The sequence below is a fragment of the Convolutriloba macropyga genome, chromosome 8 (assembly GCF_964194025.1).
Source record: "Convolutriloba macropyga chromosome 8, txConMacr16.3, whole genome shotgun sequence".
Classification (NCBI taxonomy): Eukaryota; Metazoa; Xenacoelomorpha; order Acoela; family Convolutidae; genus Convolutriloba; species Convolutriloba macropyga.
This window is the reverse complement of record NC_134475.1, coordinates 51,678,559-51,705,087: the sequence shown is the minus strand read 5'-3', so window position 1 is coordinate 51,705,087 and position 26,529 is coordinate 51,678,559. Positions and strand designations below refer to the sequence as shown.

General features: G+C 35.5%; 1 protein-coding gene across 1 annotated transcript; it reads right to left on the bottom strand.

The window, feature by feature from the left end:
* On the bottom strand, window positions 1-26,529 carry LOC142345105 (uncharacterized). Its single transcript, XM_075397191.1, has 3 exons — window positions 26,231-26,529; window positions 16,684-17,230; window positions 1-755 (listed from the first exon to the last, which is right to left on the bottom strand). The coding sequence occupies exons 1-3, from the start codon at window positions 26,527-26,529 to the stop codon at window positions 540-542; spliced, it is 1,062 nt and encodes a 353-aa protein (XP_075253306.1). The 3' UTR covers window positions 1-539.

Below are 26,529 nucleotides of genomic sequence, written 5' to 3'. Positions count from 1 at the left end.
TCAACCGAATTAAATGTTAATGGAAGATTGATTGGTGAAAATTAGCACTGCTCAACAGTCCACTAATTCAATAAAATCATTCATGTACGAATTTCATTCTTTTATAAACTCTCAGAGCAACAATCAATGGCTGCGTCAAATTCAGGCATTCTTCAAGCAAGAAATTTGAGCATTTTTGAAAAGTATAGTTTTTAAGTTTTGACAAATCGCAACACAATCTGCTTTCAACTAATTGATACAATTTCTCATTGACCTAGAAGACAACACAACTTAAATCTTTATGTAAATGATCATTATAGTTTTCACCTGTAAGTTTGTTTCTCCCTCCTCCTCTCCCGGATTAATTTTTCGTTCACATGCACCAATGTAAACAATAAACAAAACTGCAAAACTTTTAATAGCTTACAAAGCCCAATAAGAACTGACACAAGCCGAAAAATTAATGCATACTATATAACAGCTTCAAAAAAATTAATTATAGAGGGAAATTTCCCACCGGGGGTTGAGGAGGTTACACGATGAGAATTCATCTAACGAGTTCATTTTTTGCGCCGAGAATTAAACCTTGATCGTAAACTTTTTCGTCTGGCGTTCAAATTCTGCCTCTGTCGGAAATAGTTTTTCTTCACAACTTCCTTCATACTCGGAGGCGTGATGAAGTATCCTTTAGTCCGCAGAAGCTTCACAATGTACATTGTCCCACTGATGCTTGAAAGATACCTCACGGGAGTCAGAATTTTGTACAAGGCAAAAGCCTGAAACAATAAAAATTTCGTTTTTATTAGCCTGTGCAAAGAAAAAATACCATTTTGCACAAATAAACGTTTGGATGTCTTACAGAGCAGTGTAACCTGTCATTGCAAACGTAGATGGCATATTACTGTAAATATCAGTGATCGATGCCATTGAGCTATATTGGGATAAAAAAATTGTAAAAATCCATATTGTTAGCCGCCTTATTTCAAAACTTAATTAACTGTCCTAATTTGGTGTCAGTGATAGCGCGATGGGCTGATGCCATTGCATCAATCCTCTGAAAATTTAATTTGTTCAGCTCAACACAAATCACTCAGCAATCGCTCTAATGAACTCTGAAACCTCATGCACTTTACTTATTACAATTTTTTTGCTCTCACTCTTCTTACCTAAACAGTATTCCCTATACTGAGGTAATCTGTTGAGCGAACAGTGACTGCTATTCAGCTAAAATTTGTGTGAACGACAGTGATATTTGCAAAACTAAAGTGTGAACGAAAGAATTTTAGGAAACAATTCCGGAACTTTCAAATAAGTAACATGAAAGGACAATAAATAGAAGAAATAAGCCAAAATTTAAAATTAAAACAAGCCAAAACGGCTGAAGTTAATCAAATTTCTTACACAAACAAGAAAATTCGATAATTTGCGTTTGCACATAATGTTCAGACCCCGCTAAACCAAGTTTTTGACTTAATTGTCAACCAAATGAGGAACAGATAGAAAACTTTCAAAAAATCTCTTACTGTTCGAAAATAATTAGTGTATTCATATAAAAAATAGCTTGAAGCTGTACCCACTACACAACTGAAACAATAACTCTTTAGAGGGTCGATCATACCTGCCATCAAGCAGAACAGAAGACAAGACAAACAACAAAATCAAAGACAAAAAGCCAGCAATACTGACGACCAAATCTCTGTCTATTTTTTCTCAAAAACATAAGGAAACAGTAAAAACAGCATGTCAGAAGAAAGTTAGAAAATGTCAAAGTTAGAAAATGTCAAAAATAAATAAAGTTTTCATGAAAGCTTGTAGTATCAACACGATTATTAAAAAAAACAACAAAAGAGACTACATTATGATTCGTTTTTTAAAACAATGCAACTTCTCGCTAAGACTACGGAGAAAAGTTGCAGAAAAAAGATTCAAAATTGTCAAATCTAAATTACCACTATTTTTTAAAACAAATTTTCTAAAGGCGTGAGACATAACAATCGTAAGTATTTAAATTGAATTGGTAGATAGTGTAAATTGTTAATGCTTACAAGGCCAATTGTACATGTCATTGTAGAGACTAAGCCAAAAGACCACTTTAAAACCGAAAACAGGCAGAACTCATAAAATTTTCAAAAAAATGTTATGCAAATGGTCTTAACCCAAGAGACTATAGGCTTTCGGCTCAAAAGTTTATGCATGCCCATTAAACCCTATTTGCACGTAAATCTGACTCGACATTAAATGACGTCCGATTTGAAATCATTCTGGTCTGTAACTAACAAACAAAAAAGGCTAAAATACTTAATATGCAGCTCCCCATTGCAATAAGATTAATTTTTGAACTATAAAACTCAACAACTAGAACAAACCAGGTTGTGCCGTGGCTGTTCTCAATTTGAGTAAAAAATTGTTCCAAATGTTACCAAAGCGGCTAATTTGACCAAAAAGTCATTATGTCAAAAATAAATAACGAATTTTGGATTTATATTGAGTAGTATTAGCGAAAAACCATTGTATTAGCAAAACAGACACAGAAAGAACAACCAATGATGCCAAAACTCAAGAACTAAGCAAACATTTACAGAAAATTTGTCGGAGCAAAAAAACCATAAGCTTTACTCATAAAACACAATATTGTTTCACCTAACCTTACTGGAAAAAGAAGGAACCTCTTATTAATTGAACCATTAAATGGAAAAAGACTTTTTATTGATTGGAAAGAAAAAAGGCAAAAAATATTTTAAAAAGGACACTCCCAAAACACAATCAGAATCATTTTTCATTGCAATGCACAACGATGAGATCGAAAATGGACTTGCTATCGCTGCGCGGCTGTTGAAAACATATTTGTTCTATGAAATTGGGTAAGCCTCTTTTGGCAAACAAAAATCTCAAAATATGAAAAATAAACTATTTTTTATAATTATTGGTTTAAATCAGCGAAAAACAGCAAAAATGTTATTTCCAGTAAACTTTCATAAAAACCGGAGGTGTATGAAGCCCATGCCCGAATAAAGGAAGAGTGTTCCAGCAGTTTTTATGTCTGTAGCACCGGTCAAATTGGACACAGTGGAACAAATAGGTATATTTGATGCTTTTATGAAAAAAAAATGAAACACTAAATTTTCTTAATAAACAATTTTGCCAACAATTTTGCCAACACAGTTGATTCAAACTATTCATGAACTCTCTTCAATCTTCAAACGTAAAAGTGATCAGACTATCGTTTACAATTTCATCATATTTAACAAAAATTGATCAAAACTTAAGCAGAATTTACAAAAAATGTGAAGCCCAATGAACAAAAACTTTGTTTTCAGGGAATCGCTCGTGTATTTTTTTGGCTTCGACTCAAAGTTTTCGTAATTTTAAATGAACTTTTGATTTCCTTTTTGAGGTTTTAATAAATTTTTGGAGTCCTATTGCATAGAATCTTGGACTATAAGTGCAATAAGTTTCGTAAGGAGCAATAATTGATCCTATCTAGAGCATTGAGTGGACAGCTAACGGCTGTCAAGACTTTAAAAAAGATTTTTCTAGAATTTTTTAACATTAACCGATACTAAACTTCTTTTCGTGAACTGTAAGTCAGTCTCAGTAATGAAAGGACCCCCTTCCTTTCTACTGCAACCAAAATTAATCTGGTTAGTGGCTCTATTTTCTAACTATTCGTTATATGAATTCAATGCCACAAGATTTCAAAATTTTAAAAAAGGTTCGATATTTTCTTATTAATGGTCCCTCTTGAAATTATATTACATTATCCTGATACTGATATCTCCCAGTGGCTTAGAGAAATTGTTCAATGGATCATGGTTAAAGTTTTCAGAGAAAACCTTATGGTTTAAATGGCTTCGACACTTTCTCGCACTTTTCTATTGAATTTTTGGTTTTTGCCTATATTTGTTGTTTCCATAGTCATAAGACTTATTGTAATATCTTTTTGATCAACTATGCACGGCAAATATCCTTTGCCTTCAATCGAGGCACAATTGAACATTTGAATCGAGGCACAATTTGAATCGAGGCACAATTTCTGTTCAAAGCTATTAATTTTAATGGCTGTTAGGACTTTAAAAAACATTTCGAGAAATTTTTTTTTAACATTAACCGATCCTAAACTCATTTTCGTGAGCTGTAAGTGAGTCTCAGTAGTGACAGGACCTCCTGCATTTCTACTGAAGCAAAAATTATCCTGATTAGTGGTTCCATCTTCTAACCATTAGTTATATGGCTTCAATGCCACAAGAGTTCACAATTTTAAAAAAATGGATATTCTATATTATTGTTTCCTCTTGAACTCTTTTCACATTATCCTGATACTGATACCTCTCATTGGCTTAGCGACGACATCAAATTGATCATGGTTGATTTTTTCAGAGGAAAGCTTATGGTTTAAATGGCTTCGACACTTTCTTCTCGCACTTTTCTATTGAAATTTTGCTTTTTGCTTGTATTTGTTGTTGCTTCCATAGCCATAAGACTTATTGTGATGTCTTATTGATTACCTATGCACGACAAATATCCTTGTCCTCCAATTGAGGCATAACTGAGCGTATTTATTAATTTTCGTTGAAAGCTATTGAATTTAATGTCTGTCAAGACTTTCATTTTAATGATTTTTCGGGAAATTTTTTTTAACATTAACCACTCCTAAAGTTATTTTCGTGAACTGTAAGTCAGCCTCAGGAATGACCAAACCCCTTTACTTTTTAAGTCAACTAAAACAAATCTATTTAGCGGTTTTATTTGCTAACTATTGGTGTTATGACTTCGATGCACGAATTTTTATTTTTTTTGTTTTAAGATATTTTTTCTCATAATTTTGGTTCCTTTTGGAATTTCAACACATTATCCTATTTCTGATTCTTGCATTGGCTTAGAGAAGACGTTAGAGGGATCATACATAAAAGTTTCACAGAAAAGTTTATGCTTTGAACGGCTTCGACACTTTCTCGCACTTTTCTACTTAATTTTTGGATTTTGCCTGTTTTTGTTGGTTTTCATAGTCAATTTTTAATTGTAATGTCCTTCTGATGACTTATGAATGACAAATATCCTTTTGTCTCCTCATGACTTTACATAGCGTCATTATTAGCTTCCGTTGAAAGCTATTGATCTTAATTGCGTTGATACTACCGGTTTTCTCAAAAATTTCGTGGTTTTAATGTTGTGTTCATGTTTGTTGATTTATTGGAGTCAAATTGTTAAAAAGAAGTATCCCATTACTGTTAAAAAATTATTTAAAAGTAGAAAAGTTTTTAATTCATTTTTTAATAGCTTCGACAATTTTCTCCCTCAATTTTTTTTTTGAATTTGCTCTCTTGCCTGTGTTTTTTATTCTTTAGGTAGCCGTAAAGTGTTGACCATTCTCATCAGCTTGTAATTAAAGATCGAATAAATTATGTTACCCGAAGCAGTTAATTTATAGCGAATAGTTTTGACGTTTATGATATTATAAATATTTAAGATTTTAAAGGATTTGTCATTTTTTTCAGTTTTTGTGGCTCTTTTCGTCAACTTGTGACTTTTTCTCATCATTGAGAGGTCCCATACAATTCCTTGTGTTTTTCAAAATTAACATGTTTACCGACATTCTGAAATAAAGGATGTTTTGGTTGTTGGACAAAATGTGTTTTTAAAGCTGACAAAAGTGCAGTCTTTAGATGTGTAAATTCAATTCTCAAGATGTATATATAGTCAGTCTATAGCCAACTGTATATCGAAACGTCAAGGCAATAAGCATCGTTTACTTGGAGGCAAATCAAGCTTGATCTTTTTTAGCAGGTCTTAGTCTATGTCACCAATTTAAACTAATCCGTTCAAAAAACCGAATTTGTTAGGCTAAGCGAACAGTTTTGAGCCATTTTGGAAGTTATTCTTAGTGGGAAATCGGCTTTGGTATTTCTCAGAAATAATACGTATGTTTCATTTAGAACGGAAAATCTAAGCGAAAGTTTTGATATAATACGCACAAAAATTCTCTATCTAATGATATAATTTATTTAATTCAATTTACTCGGTAACATCCTCCGGCCCGGAGGAAAATGTTGGGAAGATTGGTACAAGCTTAACGAGTGGGCGGACGAGCGATCCGGATGACGTGCGTAAGACGGCGGAGCGGGCGACGCTGTCGCTGCCGTACCGAAGTTCTTCAATCCGAGCAGTTGGATAGTAACCCCTAGGGTTGCTTTCAACGATCCGAACTAAATCACCGACCTTGAGGTGCTGCTCGGCAGGCGTCTGCCACTTAGATCTAAGGTTCAGCGCAGGTACATACTCCTTGAGCCAACGTGCCCAAATTGCATTGGCGTATGACTATGCACGGGCGTATCGCTTACGATGATCGAACTCGTCGACGCCAACAATAGTCGGAATTCTGGTTGCTTGGTTACCGAGTAGAAAATGGTTAGGTGTTATTGCGCCTAGGTCGGACGGGTCGGCGCTTACGGAAGTTAAGGGACGTGAGTTTAGTGCGTATTCGACCAGACAAAAAGTAGTGTTAAAACCTCATCTGTGAGGCGACGCGTACCGAGGATAGTGTACAGTACTCTTTTAAAACTTCTAACTAACCTCTCCCAGATGCCACCTTGGTGTGGCGCATTGGGTGGAGTGAACCTCCACTTAATGCCCTTATGTGCAAGTTCGGCAGCAATGTTGAGCGTATTCCATTTTTCCACACATTCACGGAGCTCTTTCTCCGCTCCAATGAAGTTCGTACCATTATCCGACCAAATCATAGCAGGAGTACCCCGACGGGAGACGAACCACTCAACTCCCATTACACAGGAACTAGTGTCCATGGACGGGACAACTTCAACATGGACAGCACGAGTAGTGAGACAAGTGAAGAGAAATCCCCACCTCTTCTCGGTAGTCCGACGAACTGTGACGTAGAATGGGCCGAAGTAATCAACCCCGGTGTTGGTAAAGGGAGGAGACTGGTATGCGAGTCTCTCCTTTGGGAGGTCTGCCATGATAGGTTGAATGGTTGCTGCACGGAACTTTCTACACAAGACGCAGTTTGATTTGATGGAACGCAGTGTGGAACGTAGTTTTAGGATGGCATAAAGTTCTTGTACCTTTGACCTTAAGTAATCGATGCCCTGATGATGGTTGTAGGCCGCAGAAACAGTTTAACAAAAGTATGACGCGCATCCAGCACGATAGGATGCTTAGTGTCAAAGTCAATTTCCACTAGCCGTCGGAGTCGACCAGAGGAACGGATGAGACCATGAGGTCCAATAAACGGAGTAAACTGAGCAATGCAGCTGCTCTTCTTAACGGATTTGTTGTCAAGAAGATCCTTTCTTTCAGTATTAAAGGACTCTCCTTGAACCAAGTACTGGAGATGACGCTCGGCTTCGTCAAGTTCAACAGGGTCGGCTATGCTGCCGTCTACGGTACCGTAACTTTCATGAGATGGTAAAAGACGGTGCACATATGCGGAGACACGAAGTAATTTTTTGATAAGAACTGAACTTATCAAACAGGATCAGATTAATGCTTTGTTCCTTTGGGGAATTGGTTACAGATGCAGCTAAAGATGAGATGGAGTCATCATCTTGTTCCTTGGTTACAACGCCGAGCTTGATGTTATCAACGACGTCAGTATTTGGTACAAAAGGGAACTGCTTAGTTCTCAAGAAGTCAGGACCCCTCACCCAGCTACTTGATTGCAAAACTTCAGCGGATACCACGCGTGCCAGCATCTGCCGGATTATCACAAGTGGCGACGTGGTTCCATTGGTCAACGCCAGTGTTCTCCAGGATTTCACTAACCCGATTTGCAATGCAGATGGGGTGTTTGTTTGTTGAGTTTAACCACTGCAAGACGATTGTACTATCTGTCCACATAAAAACTTTGTCCACAGTAACCATTAATGCTCGACAGATTTCACTTTTTGAACGGGCAGCGAGGAGAGCGGCTTGTAATTCCAACTTAGGAACTGTCATTACCTTCATAGGTGCAACACGGGCCTTGCCCAAGACAAACGCCAGCTCTGTTATAATCTCCCGGAGGTGCAAGTTACTTGAGCCCTAAGAAATTCTACTGCACTGAATACGTCTTGCGAGCTATCACCAAACTTGTGGAGTTCAAGATGTTGGGATGGTCCTGAAAAGTAACTTCTCGGTATAGTGATCTCAGCTAACCGCGGCAGTTCAACACACCAGGCGAGAAACCTGTCAACTGTGTCTTTAGATAACTCGTCATCCCAACTTTGTCCATTGACACGCCAAATCTTTCAAGATTAACCGAGCACCAACAGTGAACGGTGCGACAAGACCAATTGGGTCGTAGACCTTTGACACAAGACTTAGGACCAAGCGCTGTGTTAAGCTTTTCGTGATGGTGCTGTTAGTACCCCTGCTCACAACCAGAGTATCGTTGTTGTGATCCCACTTAAGCCCAAGCACGTGCATTGATTCCTCCTTTGATGAAACGATGACCTTCGGTTCAGTGGATTGAGCAGACCCATCAATTCGGTCAGCCAGATCTGTTACATTGCTTACAAACTTAGTAAGCTTGACCCCACCTAGATGGAGAAGATGTACCAATTCCTTCGACCTAATGAGGGCCCTCTCGGGGGATTCCACTGAGTCCAAGTAATCGTCCATGTAGAAGTTCTCAAGGACGGATTTCGCAGCTTCTGGGTACTCCTTAGCATTATCGCGTGCCGTGCGCTGAAGTGCGTATTTGGCGCAAGTGGGCGAATCTTTTGCCCCAAAGATGTGGCGCGTATACTGGTGTACCACAACATTTGATGTGGGGTCCTCCCGCCACAAAAGGCGCAATGATGGTTGATCACATGGTAACACCCCAACTTGGAGGAACATTCCCTCGATGTCGGCGGATACGGCAAATGGATGTTGTCTGAACCGTAGGAGTACATCGATTAGGTTTTGCAGTGATTCAGTACAGGTGAGTAATGACTTATTAAGAGATGCGCCATGGAATTTAGCTGCTCCGTTTAGTACCCTACGGACCTTGCCCGGCTTGCTCGGGTTAACAACCGGATGGTGTGGTAGGTACCACTCTCGTTCCGAGCGACTTTCCACCTTTTGAGCATCTTTGACCCTTACTACGTAGCCTTTGTCTAAGTCCTCTTTGATGGTATTCGAGTACTTTTCCCTTAAAGTCTGATATTTCGCAAGCCGCTTTTCCAAAGATTTTAATTGAACAAGAGCTGAGAAATAATTGTTGGGCAGTTCGATGTTATCTTCAGCCCATAGCATTCCGACATTGTACCTTTTTCCATTATGCACGGTGGTGTTTTCAAGAATTTCATGCGCACGTGCATCCGAGGAGGATCGTGGGTCTACTTGCTTAAGTGCGCCGTACGACTCCATGTCGTACCAAGATTTTACCTGACTAGCGAGTTCAAAATCTTGCTCCATATTAGCTTTGAAACAAGTCGAGACTAAACCTGAAGACGATGGTAGAGGACCGCTTAGAACCCAACCTATGGGCAAGCGAACACCGAAGGGCGAGGACTTCTCGTCGGCAGCGAAGTACTCTAACGGGCGGACGGCGTGATACACATCCTGTCCAAGTATCATTTCGATGTTTCCATAGCAATATGTAACTGGGTCTAGAACTGCTAGGTGCGGGTATGTTTCCTGAAGTACTTTAATGTTAATGACATCGGCGCCTACAGTTAAATCTTCTTTTACGTAAGGGCTGACTTTAAATGGTTCAAATGCTTGGTTGTCGCGTGGTTTTACAATTAGTTCAACAAACTTAGTGTCTACAACCTCCTCGGTATTTATACCCTTGACTGTTAGTTTCAATGCTGTGCCGTGCAAACCAAGCCTATTCGCAAGATCATTGGACACCCAAGAGTTACTGCAAGCGGTGTCGCACAAAACTAAAGCCGTGGTATCTTTACCAGAAGAGCTCTTCAACTGTAATTCAGTCACCTGAAGGAGGCCTTTCACATTACTCACAGATGACAAAGTGGTGGTCTCGATGATTGGACACAAGGAAGTTTACTTTGATTTGCGCCAGCATTAGAATTACGGTTGTTGTTGTTTGAGGGGGATTTTCATGAAAAAACCCTCTCAGCTCCATGGAGTAGTGTATTATGGGAGCTGTTGCAACCGTCCTTTCTGCATTTACTAGGATTTGGGCATTGCCTGAACATACGTTTTTCTCTCAAACATGAGAAACACAGTTTTGCTTCCGCCACTACCCTTGCTCGCTGAGTGGGAGACTTTTCTTTAAATACCCTACACTCCCAGATGCGATGGTTACCTTAACACACAATGCAGCGAGGGGTTGCAGGCGTTGCCGATGTTGAGGCTGGTCTCTGAGTGCCCTTAGATTGCGTATTAGCAGCAACAGTTCTTGAGGCTACTTTCGTCTTTACAACTGAGTTGGTGTTATCCTCAGTTCTTGCTTTCGATGAAGTTTGTTTCATTAAATCATGTGCCTCCGCCTTCTCCTTCAACCAATCGTTGAAGTCAAGGAGTGTGGGCTTAACCCAATGTTTCTTCACTGTGAAGAGTGACCAAGACTCTTTTAGATTGGGAGGCAACTTTTGCACAGCCGTGTTGAGAAGTGAGGCGCTCTTAAGGTCTGCATCATATGAAAGTGATTTAAAGACCCCAACAAGACTTGAAATTGTTGCAGAATAGTTTATGATGTTATCACTATTGTGCATCTTAAGTGGAGGAAAAGAGCTGAGTTTGTCTAAGTGTGCACTGACTACTGCCTGTGGTTGGCCAAAATTACGTTCGAGTGTCTTAAGTGTGTCTTTATACATTAAACCACAGTATGCGAACTCAGCGATGGCGGTTTTAGCTTTTCCAGTTACATGACATCATCAGTCAAGGACTGTGCGTCTATGGCGCTTTTAAATTGTCCGAACCATTCGTGCCACTGCAGTGGATCACCATTGTACTGTGACAATTTCCACTCGGGCAGTGGATCGTTCTTACAAGTAATTGCCTCCGCCAACTGCTTTATCAAATCCGCAGAGTCCAAAGAAGGAGCCGAAGGTGTGGGATGCAGCGGGCCACCCCAACACAACGGGTTCGGAACGGTAGCTCCATACGTTGGCGGAATGGTCGGAGTGACAAAGGTGGGGGCGGTACCTGTGGAAGAACTAAATGTATTCGCTTGCATGAAGTCTGATGTTACGTAATTCTGAGCGCCTGCTGCTGCTCGTACATGAGAGGAGCGGAGCGATGTAGTGATATGAGGGTTGATTAACGGCGCCGGTTGTGCTGTGTATAAGTTTGCAGATGTAGGTACAAGTGGTACTGCATTAGATGGAACTGCTGCCGGAAAACGCCAGACATTTGGATCCGGAGGAGCAGGAGGTGCGTGGGTTATAGGGACAAAACTTTGGGGCTGAAAACTCTTTTGTGGGGGTGGTTGATGAATTAATTGAGGTACAAAAACGTTTGCGGAGGAAATGATTGGTGCAGGCGGAGAATGGGGTAACCGATTGACATTATTCGCCACGGGGTTAGTGGCGTGTAGTGGGAGTGCTTGTGGCGGCGAAGGAGGAAAGCGGAATGCTGGTGGGATTAACGGGAAATGCGGTGGTGCGGGGTTTAGAACGGGGGATGGGGTGGCTGGTACATTTATGTGTGCTTGTTGCGGATTAAGTGCTAGCGGAGCATTAGCGAGTGTATTTAAAGGTGGTGAACGCGGAGGGCTGACTAAATTCAACTGTCCCGGCATGCTCGACCTGCGCAGGAATTGATGATCTAACTGTAAACCATCGAAGTTCATTGTTGCTTGAGACAGTTGTCGGGCTGTGTTTGGGGCGTTTAGTTGAGTTTGCATACCAAAGTTTACTGGGGGTGATGGAGGCGTATATTGAGGCTGTTGCTGCTCTTGCACGATGTTTGCAAAATGTGCATCATTGGTTACATTGGTTCTACTACTTGGTTCTTGCGGCTCATGGACAGGGAGGTTGATGTTGGCCTCAACTTGACCATGTTTATTGAAATTGGAGTGTGAGTTTGGAAGTTGAGTTGAAGACGGTCGTTGGGCAATTGCTTGGTTCGATTGGGCGATGGAACCAGAAAAGTGCAAACTCGGTTCATTTGCAACATCTGCCATGTTCCCGGCCGGTGACGAATTAACCCAATCTTGAACAAGTTTCTTGCTCTTGACTGAACTTCTTTCCGTAAAGAGCCCACTCATTTTGCCTGTACCAGACCCGTATGCTGATGATCTTGTCATCAACTCAATTTCCTCAAGGGCTGCAGCAGCTACTTCCTTGCGATGATCCTCCTCAAGCTGCTCAATTTCCAATTCCCGCAATTTTGTTTGTTTTTCAATTTCAAGACGCTGTCTAGCAATGCGAAGCTTTGCCTCATGTTGTTTCTCAAGTTCCTCCCTTTTGAGTCTTGATAGTTCTGTCTCGTTGACGCTGACTTGATCTTTTTGAGGAAGTCATATGTGAACCTGATCTTGAATGGTGAGGTATACAGCTCTGCTGTCTCTTTGTCATGGACCGAATTGATATACCCTCGAGCAGCAGGAATGAACTCATCAGTTTTCTTTGTTACAGTCTCTAACCATCTTTCAAGGTTCTTACAGGCAGCATCTGGATCTTCAGTCCTTTGTGCCAGATCAAAGAGCTCTTCATTCTTATCAACTACTCTAGTAAAAGCATCTTTGCACTTCACAATCAGACGTTCGATCTTAACTTTACTGTCTTGCTTATCCACAGCATTGTTAATTTCACAATAAATGTTATTACGTTCAACCTCTAATTTTGCCCTCGCACTATAAAGTTTGTTAAATTTGTCCTGCAAAGTTGTCATGATCTTAAGAAAAAAAGGAACCACAAGTTTAATTTGGTACTAATATAAAGTACACACGTGCAACAACACAACACAAATGGGTTATACCGAACCCTAGTGTGACGGTTTGCCTAGCAAACCGCCAAAGAGCAAAGATGTTCGTCTAGTACAATAGTACCCGGCGAAAATGAAAGAATGGTGCGCAGGAAGCGCGAAAAGCGGCAGAATGGGATACGGGACGGACGGGAAGAGACGCCGAACGAGTAACGCACGACGCAACGGGAAACCGGACGGACAAACGGGAGCGTCGGGTGAAAAGCGCGCGACGAAGCGGGAAAATGGCACGGGCGGGGCGGAAACGTCGGGCGGATGGCGCGCAACGAAACGGGAAAACGGCACGGGCGGGGCGGAAACGTCGGGCGGATGGCGCGCGACGAAACGGGAAAACGGTACGGGACAATGAATTGTTCACCACATGCCATATAACTAGCCTCTTTTTATCACGGAAGAAATGACTCAATTGGAACTGAGCTGTTTTTCTTACTTTCACCGCATTAGGATTGAAACTCAGACCCGGTCATGCATAAGTTCCTTTTGTATAATGGTCTTGTAACGCTTGAGGCAAAGTTCTTATGGCGTGATGCAGTGAACTTGCAGCTAATATGAAAACCATATAATGTTTTTTACAACATAATTGATTCGAGCTTTGCTCAAACTCCGAACCTTGATGTTAAGTGCACAATTTTCACGAATTACCAAGAATAAGCGCTTATTTGTAAAAAACCTGAGTTTTTTTTCCAAATTTGAAAAACTTGACCAATTTGTTCTTTTTTGACAACTTTATGCAATTATTGCGTCCCGGATTAGTTTTTTTATAACATGCTAAGGGTTAAGGAATTTTCTCACAATTGGTCGATTTTTTCAAACTTTTTTTTTGCTTCGTGCAATTTAAAACATATAAGACTTTACACGTCAATGTGCTAGCGTTTATCTCAATTTGGTCAATTCTATAATTTTGACCAAAATTTTTGAAATTCAATGTTTTTGCGCAAAAAAAATATATGGAGTGGACTATCGGTGACCGTACCCACCTACAAGATTTCAAATGAAAGATAACGTATATATATGGGGATGATAAATATGGAGGTGGGGTTGACTTGATTTGCCGGTTTAGATTTATCAATTTATCACAAAGTTGAAGTTATAGGTCTTTTTGGAGCAGTCTTACAGTTTTTTTTGTCTGCTACTATGGTCCCTCGGTTGACCTGCAGTTTTCCTCCTCGGGTTCTCTGATAGAGCTGAAATCTGCAACATCCAAGTTCCAACTGTTCCCTGGTGTCCTACTTCGACCGGCATTGGGTTAAAACTGAGTACCTTGGGGGTCCTCGTTTTTTTCGAATGTCAACTAAGTCTCGTTTCCAGATCAATTTGAAAGTTCAGTCAGTACAAGTTCTTTGTACTGTAAGAATAGGTTCAACTGAGTGTAGTGTAAGTAGGCTGTTTGTAGGTCACACTGATGGTAAACAGGGAGAAAAAGGAAATGGCTTTACTTGACTAACTGCCGCGACTACAATTCTGAGCAAAGTAAATTTCGGCGAATACTGGATTATTTGCTCTACCAAATAATTGGCACTTTTATCAATATTAACATTAGGGATTTAACAATCGAATCTTCAATATATGCCTCCTTATAAAATGGGATGATTTCCTCTTGTACATTTTGTCCCGGGTTGCGGCAAGCTGACAAAAGTGCAGTCTTTCGATGGGTAAATTCAATTCTCGAGATGTATATATAGTCAGTGTATAGCCAACTGTATATCGAAACGTCAAGGCAATAAGCCTCGTTTACTTGGAGGCAAATCTAGCTTGATCTTTTTTAGCAGGTCTTAGTCTAGGCCACCAATTTAAACTAATCCGTTCAAAAAACCGAATTTGTTAGGCTAAGCGAACAGTTTTGAGCCATTTTGGAAGTTATTCTTAGTGGGAAATCGGCTTTGGTATTTCTCAGAAATAATACGTATGTTGCATTTAGAACGGAAAATCTAAGCGAAAGTTTTGATATAATACGCACAAAAATTCTCTATCTAATGATATAATTTATTCAATTCAATTTACTCGGTAACAGTTTTGATAAAAAAAACTTTGTGTTTTCGGAATGTTTGTAAACTGCTGATCGTAATTTTTTTTAGTGTTTCTGCTTCTTTATTCCATTCAGATGGCTTAGTCTAACCAAAGTCAGGTCCTATTGGTTTCATTATGACTTTAGTAAATTTATCAACAGTTATTTCGTTAAAAGCTATTGTTTTTTAAGACTTTTGAAATTATTTGGTTTAAAAAAATGTTAATTGATTTTTGATTATCGCCTCATTATTTCTTCTGTTTGTCGACTTGTTACCTAGTCTTAATAAAGAAAAATACTATTTGCAGCGTAGTTAGGAAAAATTAAATTTGTGTAGTTAGGGTTTTGTCTGATTGTAATTTGACGTTGACACTAGGTGCTTTAAATTTGAGATATTGAGTTTTTGCCGTGCAATTTGTTTTTCCTTTTGGTTGTTGTTTTTTCTCGTAGTTTTTTTAATGGCAAATCTCGTTGTAATGAGGCATGGCAATACTTAATTCAATTATTAGTTTGGTTGTGTAACAATTTTTTTAAACTCAAACATCTATTTTTGTTTATCTCATTGTCAAAAATTTAAGTCAAAAGACAGTTAAGTCAAAAATGTAGATGAGCGCGGGTCGGAACATCATGTGCGAACGCACATTAACGAGCCGCCTTGTTACATTAGAGGTTCCCAAGACAAGAGACTAACTGCATCCCAAATACTCAACGTAGACTGCAGACGAAGCTTTTAAGAAACACAAAAAGCGTCTTTCAAGAAACAAAAAGCGTTACTAAAAATTGTCATAATTTCTGAAGATGGTCGAAAAAAATCCGAAGGAACTTTGCAGGAATTGCTTAGGCCACAAATTAATTAAATCACCGAATCTTCACGATCCTATATTATGTCATATTTCTGCTGATCTCTGACCAATGCATGTTGAGCCATCAATCTGCTTTTACAGCAATGATTGAAGAACACACTCTTGACAGATAATTGTTACGTCAATAAAATAAAACGTTGACCGCGGCTAAACAAAGTTTATTGACCTATAGTCCAGTTTTGTAAGCTGATGAGAGATGATCTGGCCCAACAATAGAAAACCCACAAAATATCAACTAAAAAATTTTAGTTTACTCTTAGCAAGATAACTCTGAGAAATACACTGTGCTGAAAAATATACTCTGCATTATGCTCACAGAAGAAAACTAACAAGTTATATGGCGGCAAGCAATGATAACACATACATATATCGCTTGATTGAAACAAAATACAGAGACGTCCATTTGATTTATCCAATTGCTCGGCCTCAGCTCAACTTTTCGGTCATTTTGCTCATTTTAGATTCTTTAAAGTCAAACTATTGACATTCTTTACACTATTTGTTTAACCACCCGATATAAATCTATTAATCCATCATATAGTTCGCACTTTTAAAATTAACATGAAAAGGTAGCGGGGTCAAATAATATGGTGTTCAGATACCCTGGGTTAAATGAGTTGGGATCAAAAGGTACAAACCCTTTCATAATTCAATTGAAGTTCGGAAAAATCTACTTAAAATTTTAAGATTTTTAAATTTAGTTCAAATTTTACTGTAAAAATTAGAATGCAGTTTCCATCGACCACAAATAATATACAAAAAATAGGCAACATCGTGAATAAAAATTTGCTTAAAAGTTAAGGCACATAAATTTTCTTGAGCATAAACGAATCTAAATGATAGGCCGTAAAAATTCTGCAGAGTTTTTCAGACATTTGCAATGCTTTTGTTCTTCTGTACAAAAATTAGACTCGCTTTGTTTAAATTCTCTCTATCTGTGTTTGTTCTACAGTTACATACCTGAATAAATATTCCTGTCTGTTTATATTCGGATAGTTTTTCAACATGCAGCGAATCTTTCACCTTCTGTGGTAACTTGTCCAGCATTGGCGTCAGGTCAAAACCCAGATAAACAGCTGCATAGCAAGCTGTGAACCAAAACAAAGACAGAACAATGTAATGCAAAGGAATGAACACTTTTCCATAATGAGTGAACAAAAACTTCATCCGTTGTACTGTCGTCATTTGTGACATACTCGCACCACTGTCACCAACTCGCTTGTCACTGTACACATCTTTTAGTCTTCTGTAAGATTTGGACGATTCAGCTCGCTTTAAAAGACGCTCTCGGAACTTTCTATAACTATTTCGCAACTTAGCCCGAGACGCTTTTCTAGCTGCCTTCGATTTGAGACCACGCTTTAAAATGACATTTGGCGAATGTTGCAATTTCGATCGGAGCACTGAAGAGGGAATCTCTAGTAAATTTAAGTGCCGAAAACATTTTGTCCAGCTAGAACAAGCTGGAACGAAGACATGTGACAACACATTCCTATGATCTGTTTCCCTTTCAAACCCAAAAATGTAAATCTTTTTAACAAAATTACTCGCATCCTATTCACACCTGTACAATGACAACTTCGCTTAGACATATTGCATCAGATCTAATCAATTATACCACCCCAGTACATTATACTGCTCCCACAATTGAAACAATTTGTAGCGAGTCTAATTTGACCGTGGTTACGGGAGTTGCAAATAATCTGCACCCGCTGTGCTGGTGTATCAACAGCAAAATTGAATTTCATTACAAAATTAAGTCCCATCCGAGGGGAAAATCGTAAGTAGTTATATCGGAGCAAGAGTGGGGGGGGGGGGTAAAAGGATGTACCTATGTATTAACATTAGGTATAGCCTATTTTCGTCCAATTTCCAAAGATGTACCTAAAAAGAGAGTGAGAACAATAGAGCTGTCATCTTATCGTAATTACCCAGGGATAATTATCTTAATTGCCCCAGGGAAAAGCATCCGCTCTAATGCACTTCAGCTAATTTTATCTACTTAATAAAATATATCTGCGGAACTTTTACTTTCAAACTTTTCATTTACGCATAATTTTTTCAATTATCATTTTTTTTAGATTTTCGATTATTAATGAAGTTTTGTTTTCAATAATTTCAAATTATCGGAAGTTTTTCACAAAAATTTCTTGAAGGCTTTTTTTTGAAAATTCCAATTTTTCAATTTTTTTTACTCATGATGTGAAAGCATGCAAGAAACGGATTTTTTGGCATTTTAATTTGGTAGTTTCTGGTTTTTTTTCGCGGTAGTTTCAGTTTCAAAAACCCGAAACCGTAAAAAAACTTTCATATAAAGTTGTTCTAATAATCGATTAAAGTTTTTCTTAACGCTGATTTCAATGAAAAATAAAGCACAGAAAACCATCACTGAAATTTTTTTTGTTTTTTCATAGTTTCAGATTCTCAAACCTCAAACTAAAATTTTTTTTGGTCGAAAATATATGCTACAGTACAACTTCAGAAGGTATTTTTTGAAGTGGAGTTCAATGGTGGTAACTTCACGGTCAATTATAGATTATGGGTTTGGGTTTTTTGAAGTTTTAGTTTCTCAAACCTCAAACTACAAAACAATTTATTTGAGAATGGTATGCTATATCAACTCTCTATATGTTGTTTTTAAACAAAGTATTTGATGGCAATTTTTTAACCCTAAGAAGTTACACTTTTTGGTTTTTTCCGAAGTTTCAGCTTCTGAAACCTGAAACCTCAAACTAATTTTTTTTGGAATTGTGTTTGACAGTACATCTTTATAGCGTAATTTTTAAAACAGAATCCAATGGACATAGTTCAAAAGTCGTGAAAAGAGGACAAGTTTGTATTTTTTGAAGTTTTAGATTCTGAAACCTGAAACTAAAAAAATTTTTGGTAAAAAATATTGAGTTCTTTTTAATAAATACCCTATTCTTAAAAAAATGAAAAAATACCCATTTCATACCAAAAAATACAAAAAATACCCAATTCTTGCCGAAAAACCCAATTCTTGTCCAAAAATAGCCAATCGTTGTCAAAAAAATCCCAATTTTTCCCAAAAAATACCCAATTCTTGGCAAAAATACCCAATTTCTAGCAAAAAATACCCAATTTTTCCCAAAAAATACCCAATTCTTCCCAAAAAATACCCAACTCTGGCCAAAAAAAACCAATTCTGGCCAAAAAATACCCAATTCTGGCCAAAATATAACCAAATTTTCCCAAAAAATACCCAATTCTTGGCAAAAATACCCAATTCTTCCCAAAAAATACCCAATTCTTGGCAAAAAATACCCAATTCTGGCCAAAAAATACCCAATTCTTGGCAAAAATACCCAATTTTTTCCAAAAAATACCCAATTCTTCCCGAAAAATACCCAATTCTGACCAAAAAATACCCAATTCTGGCCAAAAAATACCCAATTCTAACCAAAAAAAATACCCAATTCTGGCCAAAAAATACCCAATTCTTGGCAAAATTACCCAATTCATCCCAAAAAATACCCAATTCTGGCCAAAAAATACCCAATTCTGTCCAAAAAAATACCCAATTCTGGCCGCAAAATACCCAATTCTTGGCAAAATTACCAAATTCATCCCAAGAAATACCCAATTCTGGAAAAAAAAAACCAAATTCTGACCAAAAAATACCCAATTCTGACCAAAAAATACCCAATTCTTGGCTCAAAATATCCAATTATTATCAAAAACACCCAAATGTTTACAAAAAATATCAAACTGTTGCCAAAAAAATCAATTCTAGCCCAAAAATTTCTGTTTCTAGTCATGAATTACACAATTCATAGCAAAAATACCCAGTTATTACCAAAATCTACTAAATTTTTACCAAAAATACCCAATTCCTGCGAAAAAGAACCCGGTTCTAGCAAAAATATACCAATACTTGCCACACAAAGAGACACAAATTTCGCCAAAAATACCCATTTTTACAACAAAATAGCGAAATCTTGTCAAAAAATACCCAAATTGTAACCAAAAAAACAAAATTTTATCAAATTTTTATCTAAAATATATCAAAAACTAGACAATCTTGTGACCATCCGTTTTTCTCTAAGTTCTTATCAACAATCCAATTATTTAGTGACCTTAAAACATCAACTTTTGAGATCATCTTTTGTAAAGACGAATCTTCTCAGTTGATCGATATAGGTTTAATGAGCACAAATTTGTCACGAAGTTTTTGCTATTGTTCAGAATTAATCGTTAAATGTTTGAGTTACATCATAGTTATTTAACAATTACCTTCTACTATGTTGTCAATTACGAACAATTAAGTGATCTCATTTTTTGTAAGAGGGTCACTCACCTCTTTGGAACAAAATTTAGTCCAACTACGTCATATGATTACTACAATTACGGATACTTAAGTATTGAATGGGGTCACTGAACTCATGTGAACAGAAAATAATCCTTACTAATTACGATATTATTCTTATTTTATCGAAGCATACACCGCTCACGTGATTGAGGTCTTACTCATAATAATGTAATAATTACGTCACTATTGCATCATAATGATGTCATCCTTTATTGTAGTGTACAAACAAAAATTCATCTCATTGTGCTTATTTTCCTTCTCTTCAACAACACAACTATAGTGAACTTTTTCATTCTTTTTCGGAGACAATTTTAGTCTCCTTTTCCTACAAACCTAAGTTTTCAGTTATAAACCTTTCAGTGGAGATTCTTCATCTCTAGGACATCTTCCTATTTCCCATTCCAGGTAAGTCATCTCTGTTATAGAATATGAAAACAGACCAAAAAAAAGAATAATGCGCTATTATAATCATCGTACTCATTCGCAAATAGCATATTATTTCTTCAGAGAGAAAGTTTTTTTTCAATATCTGTATTTTCAATTTATTTAGGAGTTCAACCGTCGTCACCTAAAAAAGGCTGGAATAATGAATATCAAATCTGTGAAATTGAACGAAAATCTTAAGGCCCACTTCTTCTTCCCCGATTTCAATGATGATGTAGCAATTATAAAAGAGAGGAAGACGTGCTTCGGCTGGGTAGCTGAACCTCCATTCTCCATTCCGAGGCAGCTTCTAGTCTTCATTATTGCAATCGAGAATTTGCCAGAAGTCTCTGTTCCATACAAACAGACAACTGTAGACTTCTACGAGAACCACATCGAAAACAAAACTTTAAAAGTCTCAGACAACATGGAACTGAGCAGATCAGTCCGTGCACAATTTTGTGATTATGAGTTGTCCTATAGACCAATGTATGAAAATCAATTAGGGTTTTTTGAGGAGGAGAGAGAACTTAAATTTCTCTGGTGTGTGTCTGACGAGTATGACAATTTGCAGGAGCAGAAACCTGATCGGGATTGTGACGAGTGGGAAAATGGGTCATTGACAGGGAGTATAATCGCAATTATAGAAGAAGAGAACGCACTTGATCCCAAGTTAGACAACAAAAAATCGGACCAGGCAGTCCCTTTTGCGTGTTTTTCTACAGACACTGGACAAGATGCAATGAAAGAAACACAGGGAGCATCGAGTGTTGAAAATACTTCAATCACGTCTGCCAGAACCATCCTTAGTACTGTACTCAATGATTAAACAGATTACCAAGATTATATTTTATCTAATGAAGCAAGTGAAAAAATATCTGAAAAAACTTCCCTCAAATCTGAGCAACCAGCGTCTTGTACACAAAAGACTGTCAAGAGAAGGGCTCCTGCTGTTAATAACCCTGAAAGAGTGGAAAGTAAAAATTTAGATGGTGATGAAAACGAAGACAACATGTGTCCTCCATCGTGCAAATTGAGACGAGCTGCTGAGTTGTATAGTAACTAAAATAACAGGCTGAGAAGTTATTTCTTTGACTGATTATCTGTTTGTATTCCGGTATAATTTCAGATCCAAAAACTATTATTTCCTGAGGTGACTAATTGACTGTTTAATTTGTAATATTCTCTTTTTACACTCAGAAAAAGCTGAATTTCATGTATGCTTTTGAATTGATACTTTGATAATATGATGTATTTGAGTTTTACAAATGCATTTGCGAAATTCACTTTTGTTTCAAGTTCAATTTTGAATTAAAATTCATGTCAAAAATGCCTGTTTTTGTAATATCTGTTTTTTTCAAAAATAGCGGTTAACGACGAAAAAGGCTTGTTTTCATAAAATGTTTTTTCAAAAACTCGGGGTTTTTTTGGCTTCTGCAATGAACTCCCGGCAGCTGATACTGGATGATGCAAAGCGATTACAGTGATATTTTCGAAGCAAACTCTAGCAGCAATTCTTCCCATCAGAATATTGCAATAAGCGTGCCGCCTTTGATAATAGATTACCTACTCATTTAAAAGAAGAATTTTTGGCAGGAATTTTTAGAAATAGATACTCATACAAATCTTTAAGTATAGAATTTACAATTTTCTAAAAAAAAAATTGAAAACCTTTTGCATAATTTTTTACTGTTTTGAAAAAAATATTCGTTTTTACAAAAGGTTTCTTTTTTCATTTTTCCATTTGTCAGTTTTTGAAGTTTTTTAATGTGAAGTCTTGAACTGAATCATTTTTTTTAAATGAAAATCTTTTTTACTGAAATGATTTTTTTTTGAAAATTGTTGTGTTTTACACACTGTTTTTAACAAAAATGTAAATCTTGATGTTTTTTTTATTTTTTATTTCTCCTTTTTTTCTGTTTTTAATTTTTTTATGTAAAAATTAAAATTTAATTAATTTTTTTTTGAAAAAACAAAGTTTTACTAGAATAATTTTTCTTTCAAAAACGGCGTATTTTACATAAGGTTTTTAACAAAAAATGCAACTTGTGTTGTTTTTTATTTTTTTATTTTTCCTTTTTTTCTGTTTTTGAATTTTTTTTATGTAAAATTTTAAAATTTTTTTCGAAAAATTTTGTTTTACTAAAAAAAATTTCTTTCAAAAATGCCGTTTTTTACATAAGGTTTTAACAAAAAATGCAACTTGTGTTGTTTTTTTTGTTTTTCTATTTTTCCTTTAAGTTTTTGAATTTTTTAATGGAAAATGTGAAATTTAATTAATTTCTTTTTTGAAAAAAACAAGTTTTACTAGAATAATTTTTTTTCAAAAATGACGTTTTTTACATAAGGTTTTTAACAAAAAATGCAACTTGTGTTGTTTTTTATTTTTCTTTTTTTTGTTTTTGAATTTTTTGATGTAAAATATGAAATTTAATTAATTTCCTTTTTGAAAAAACAAGTTTTACTAAAATATTTTTTTTTCAAAAATGTCGTTTTTTACATAAGGTTTTAACAAAAAATGCAACTTGTTGTTTTTTGTTTTTCCTTCTTTCTGCTTTTGAATTTTTTAATGTAAAATTTTAATTTTAAATATTTTTTTTGAATAAACAAGTTTTACTAGAATAATTTTTCTTTCAAAAATGCCGTTTTGTACAAAAGGTTTTTATTAAAAAAAAGCAATTTGTAATGTTTTTTGTTTTTCTATTTTTACATATTTCTGTTTTTGAAGTTTTTTATGTAAGATTTTTAATTTAAATAATTTTTTTTTTGCAAAAACAAGTTTTTCTAGAATAATTTATCTTTCAAAAATGTCGTTTTTTACATAAATTTTTTACCAAAAAATGCTATTTTTGTTTTTTATTTTTATTTTTCAGTTTTTGAATTTTTTATTGAATTATTTTTTTTTCTTAAAAAATATTGTTTTCTAAAATATTTTTTTTCAAAAAAACCGTTTTTTACATTATGTATTTAACAAAAAAATGTGAATTTTGTTGTTTTTTTTGTCTGTTTTTCCTTTTTTTAGTTTTGGAAGTTTTTTTGTAAAATTTTTAATGTAATTTTTTTTTGAAAAAACATTGTTTTAGTAAAACAATTTTTTTCCAATTGTCGTTTTTTGCATAATATTTTAAACAAAAAATGCAAGTTTGATGTTTTTTCTTATTCTATTTTTCAATTTTTCAGCTCTTGATGTTTTTTGCAATTTCTTTAGCAAAGCAGAAAATTGAAAAAAACAATGTATTACAATTATTACAAAAATCAATTAGTTATTACAATTATTTATTACAAATTAATACAATTATTAATAAAATTTGCGGAAATCTATAACAAATCAAGCTTTTGATGACAAGCATATTTGTTTTAATTTTTCATTTTAAACAATTACATTTTTATTGATATCATGTTCTTCTTGAGAAATTCCGATTTACTCATCGTCTCGTGATAAACATACTTCAGAGTAAACCCCGGGGTACCGGTGTCGCGTGGTGACAATTACTGGCTTCAAGCATCCCTAGCGTGCATCTCTGGATGTTGTTCGGAAATAAAAGATCGTTGATCGCGGCTCTGCCGCGAGGCGCGCTCTGCGCGCCCAACGATCTTTTATCAAAGCATCAAAAAAAAATTACATTAAAAATTTTACAAAAAAACTTCCAAAACTAAAAAAAGGAAAAACAGACAAAAAAAACAACAAAATTCACATTTTTTTGTTAAATACATAATGTAAAAAACGGTATTTTTGAAAAAAAAAATATTTTAGAAAACAACATTTTTTAAGAAAAAAAAATTCAATAAAAAATTCAAAAACTGAAAAATAGAAAAATAAAAAACAAAAACAGCATTTTTTGGTAAAAAATTTATGTAAAAAACGACATTTTTGAAAGAAAAATTATTCTCGTAAAACTTGTTTATTCAAAAAAAATATTTAAAATTAAAATTTTACATTAAAAAATTCAAAAGCAGAAAAAAGGAAAAACAAAAAACAACAAGTTGCATTTTTTGTTAAAACCTTATGTAAAAAACGACATTTTTGAAAAAAAAATATTCTAGTAAAACTTGTTTTTTCAAAAAGGAAATTAATTAAATTTCATATTTTACATCAAAAAATTCAAAAACAAAAAAAAGAAAAATAAAAAACAACACAAGTTGCATTTTTTGTTAAAAACCTTATGTAAAAAACGTCATTTTTGAAAAAAAAATATTCTAGTAAAACTTGTTTTTTTCAAAAAGGAAATTAATTAAATTTCACATTTTCCATTAAAAAAATCAAAAACTTAAAGGAAAAATAGAAAAACAAAAAAAACAACACAAGTTGCATTTTTTGTTAAAACCTTATGTAAAAAACGGCATTTTTGAAAGAAATTTTTTTTAGTAAAACAAAATTTTTCGAAAAAAAAATTTTTAAAATTTTACATAAAAAAAATTCAAAAACAGAAAAAAAGGAAAAATAAAAAAATAAAAAACAACACAAGTTGCATTTTTTGTTAAAAACCTTATGTAAAATACGCCGTTTTTGAAAGAAAAATTATTCTAGTAAAACTTTGTTTTTTCAAAAAAAAATTAATTAAATTTAAATTTTTACATAAAAAAATTAAAAAACAGAAAAAAAGGAGAAATAAAAAATAAAAAAAACATCAAGATTTACATTTTTGTTAAAAAACAGTGTGTAAAACACAACCATTTACAAAAAAAAATCATTTCAGTAAAAAAGATTTTCATTTAAAAAAAATGATTCAGTTCAAGACTTCACATTAAAAAACTTCAAAAACTGACAAATGGAAAAATGAAAAAAGAAACCTTTTGTATAAAAAACGACTTTTTTGAAAAAAGTGGCATAGTAAAAGAATATTTTTTTCAAAACAGTAAAAAATTATGCAAAAGGTTTTCAAATTTTTTTTTTAGAAAATTGTAAATTCTATACTTAAAGATTTGTATGAGTATCTATTTCTAAAAATTCCTGCCAAAAATTCTTCTTTTAAATGAGTAGGTAATCTATTATCAAAGGCAGCACGCATATTGCAATATTCTGATGGGAAGAATTGCTGCTAGAGTTTGCTTCGAAAATATCACTGTAATCGCTTTGCATCATCCAGTATCAGCTGCCGGGAGTTCATTGCAGAAGCCAAAAAAACTCCGAGTTTTTGAAAAAACATTTTATGAAAACAAGCCTTTTTCGTCGTTAACCGCCATTTTTGAAAAAAAAACATTACAAAAACAGGCATTTTTGACATGAATTTTAATTCAAAATTGAACTCGAAACAAAAGTGAATTTCGCAAATGCATTTGTAAAACTCAAATACATCATTATCAAAGTATCAATTCAAAAGCATACATGAAATTCAGCTTTTTCTGAGTGTAAAAAGAGAATATTACAAATTAAACAGTCAATTAGTCACCTCAGGAAATAATAGTTTTTGGATCTGAAATTATACCGGAATACAAACAGATAATCAGTCAAAGAAATAACTTCTTAGCCTGTTATTTTAGTTACTAAACAACTCAGCAGCTCGTCTCAATTTGCACGATGGAGGACACATGTTGTCTTCGTTTTCATCACCATCTAAATTTTTACTTTCCACTCTTTCAGGGTTATTAACAGCAGGAGCCCTTCTCTTGACAGTCTTTTGTGTACAAGACGCTGGTTGCTCAGATTTGAGGGAAGTTTTTTCAGATATTTTTTCACTTGCTTCATTAGATAAAATATAATCTTGGTAATCTGTTTAATCATTGAGTACAGTACTAAGGATGGTTCTGGCAGACGTGATTGAAGTATTTTCAACACTCGATGCTCCCTGTACTTCTTTCATTGCATCTTGTCCAGTGTCTGTAGAAAAACACGCAAAAGGGACTGCCTGGTCCGATTTTTTGTTGTCTAACTTGGGATCAAGTGCGTTCTCTTCTTCTATAATTGCGATTATACTCCCTGTCAATGACCCATTTTCCCACTCGCCACAATCCCGATCAGGTTTCTGCTCCTGCAAATTGTCATACTCGTCAGACACACACCAGAGAAATTTAAGTTCTCTCTCCTCAAAAAACCCTAATTGATTTTCATACAT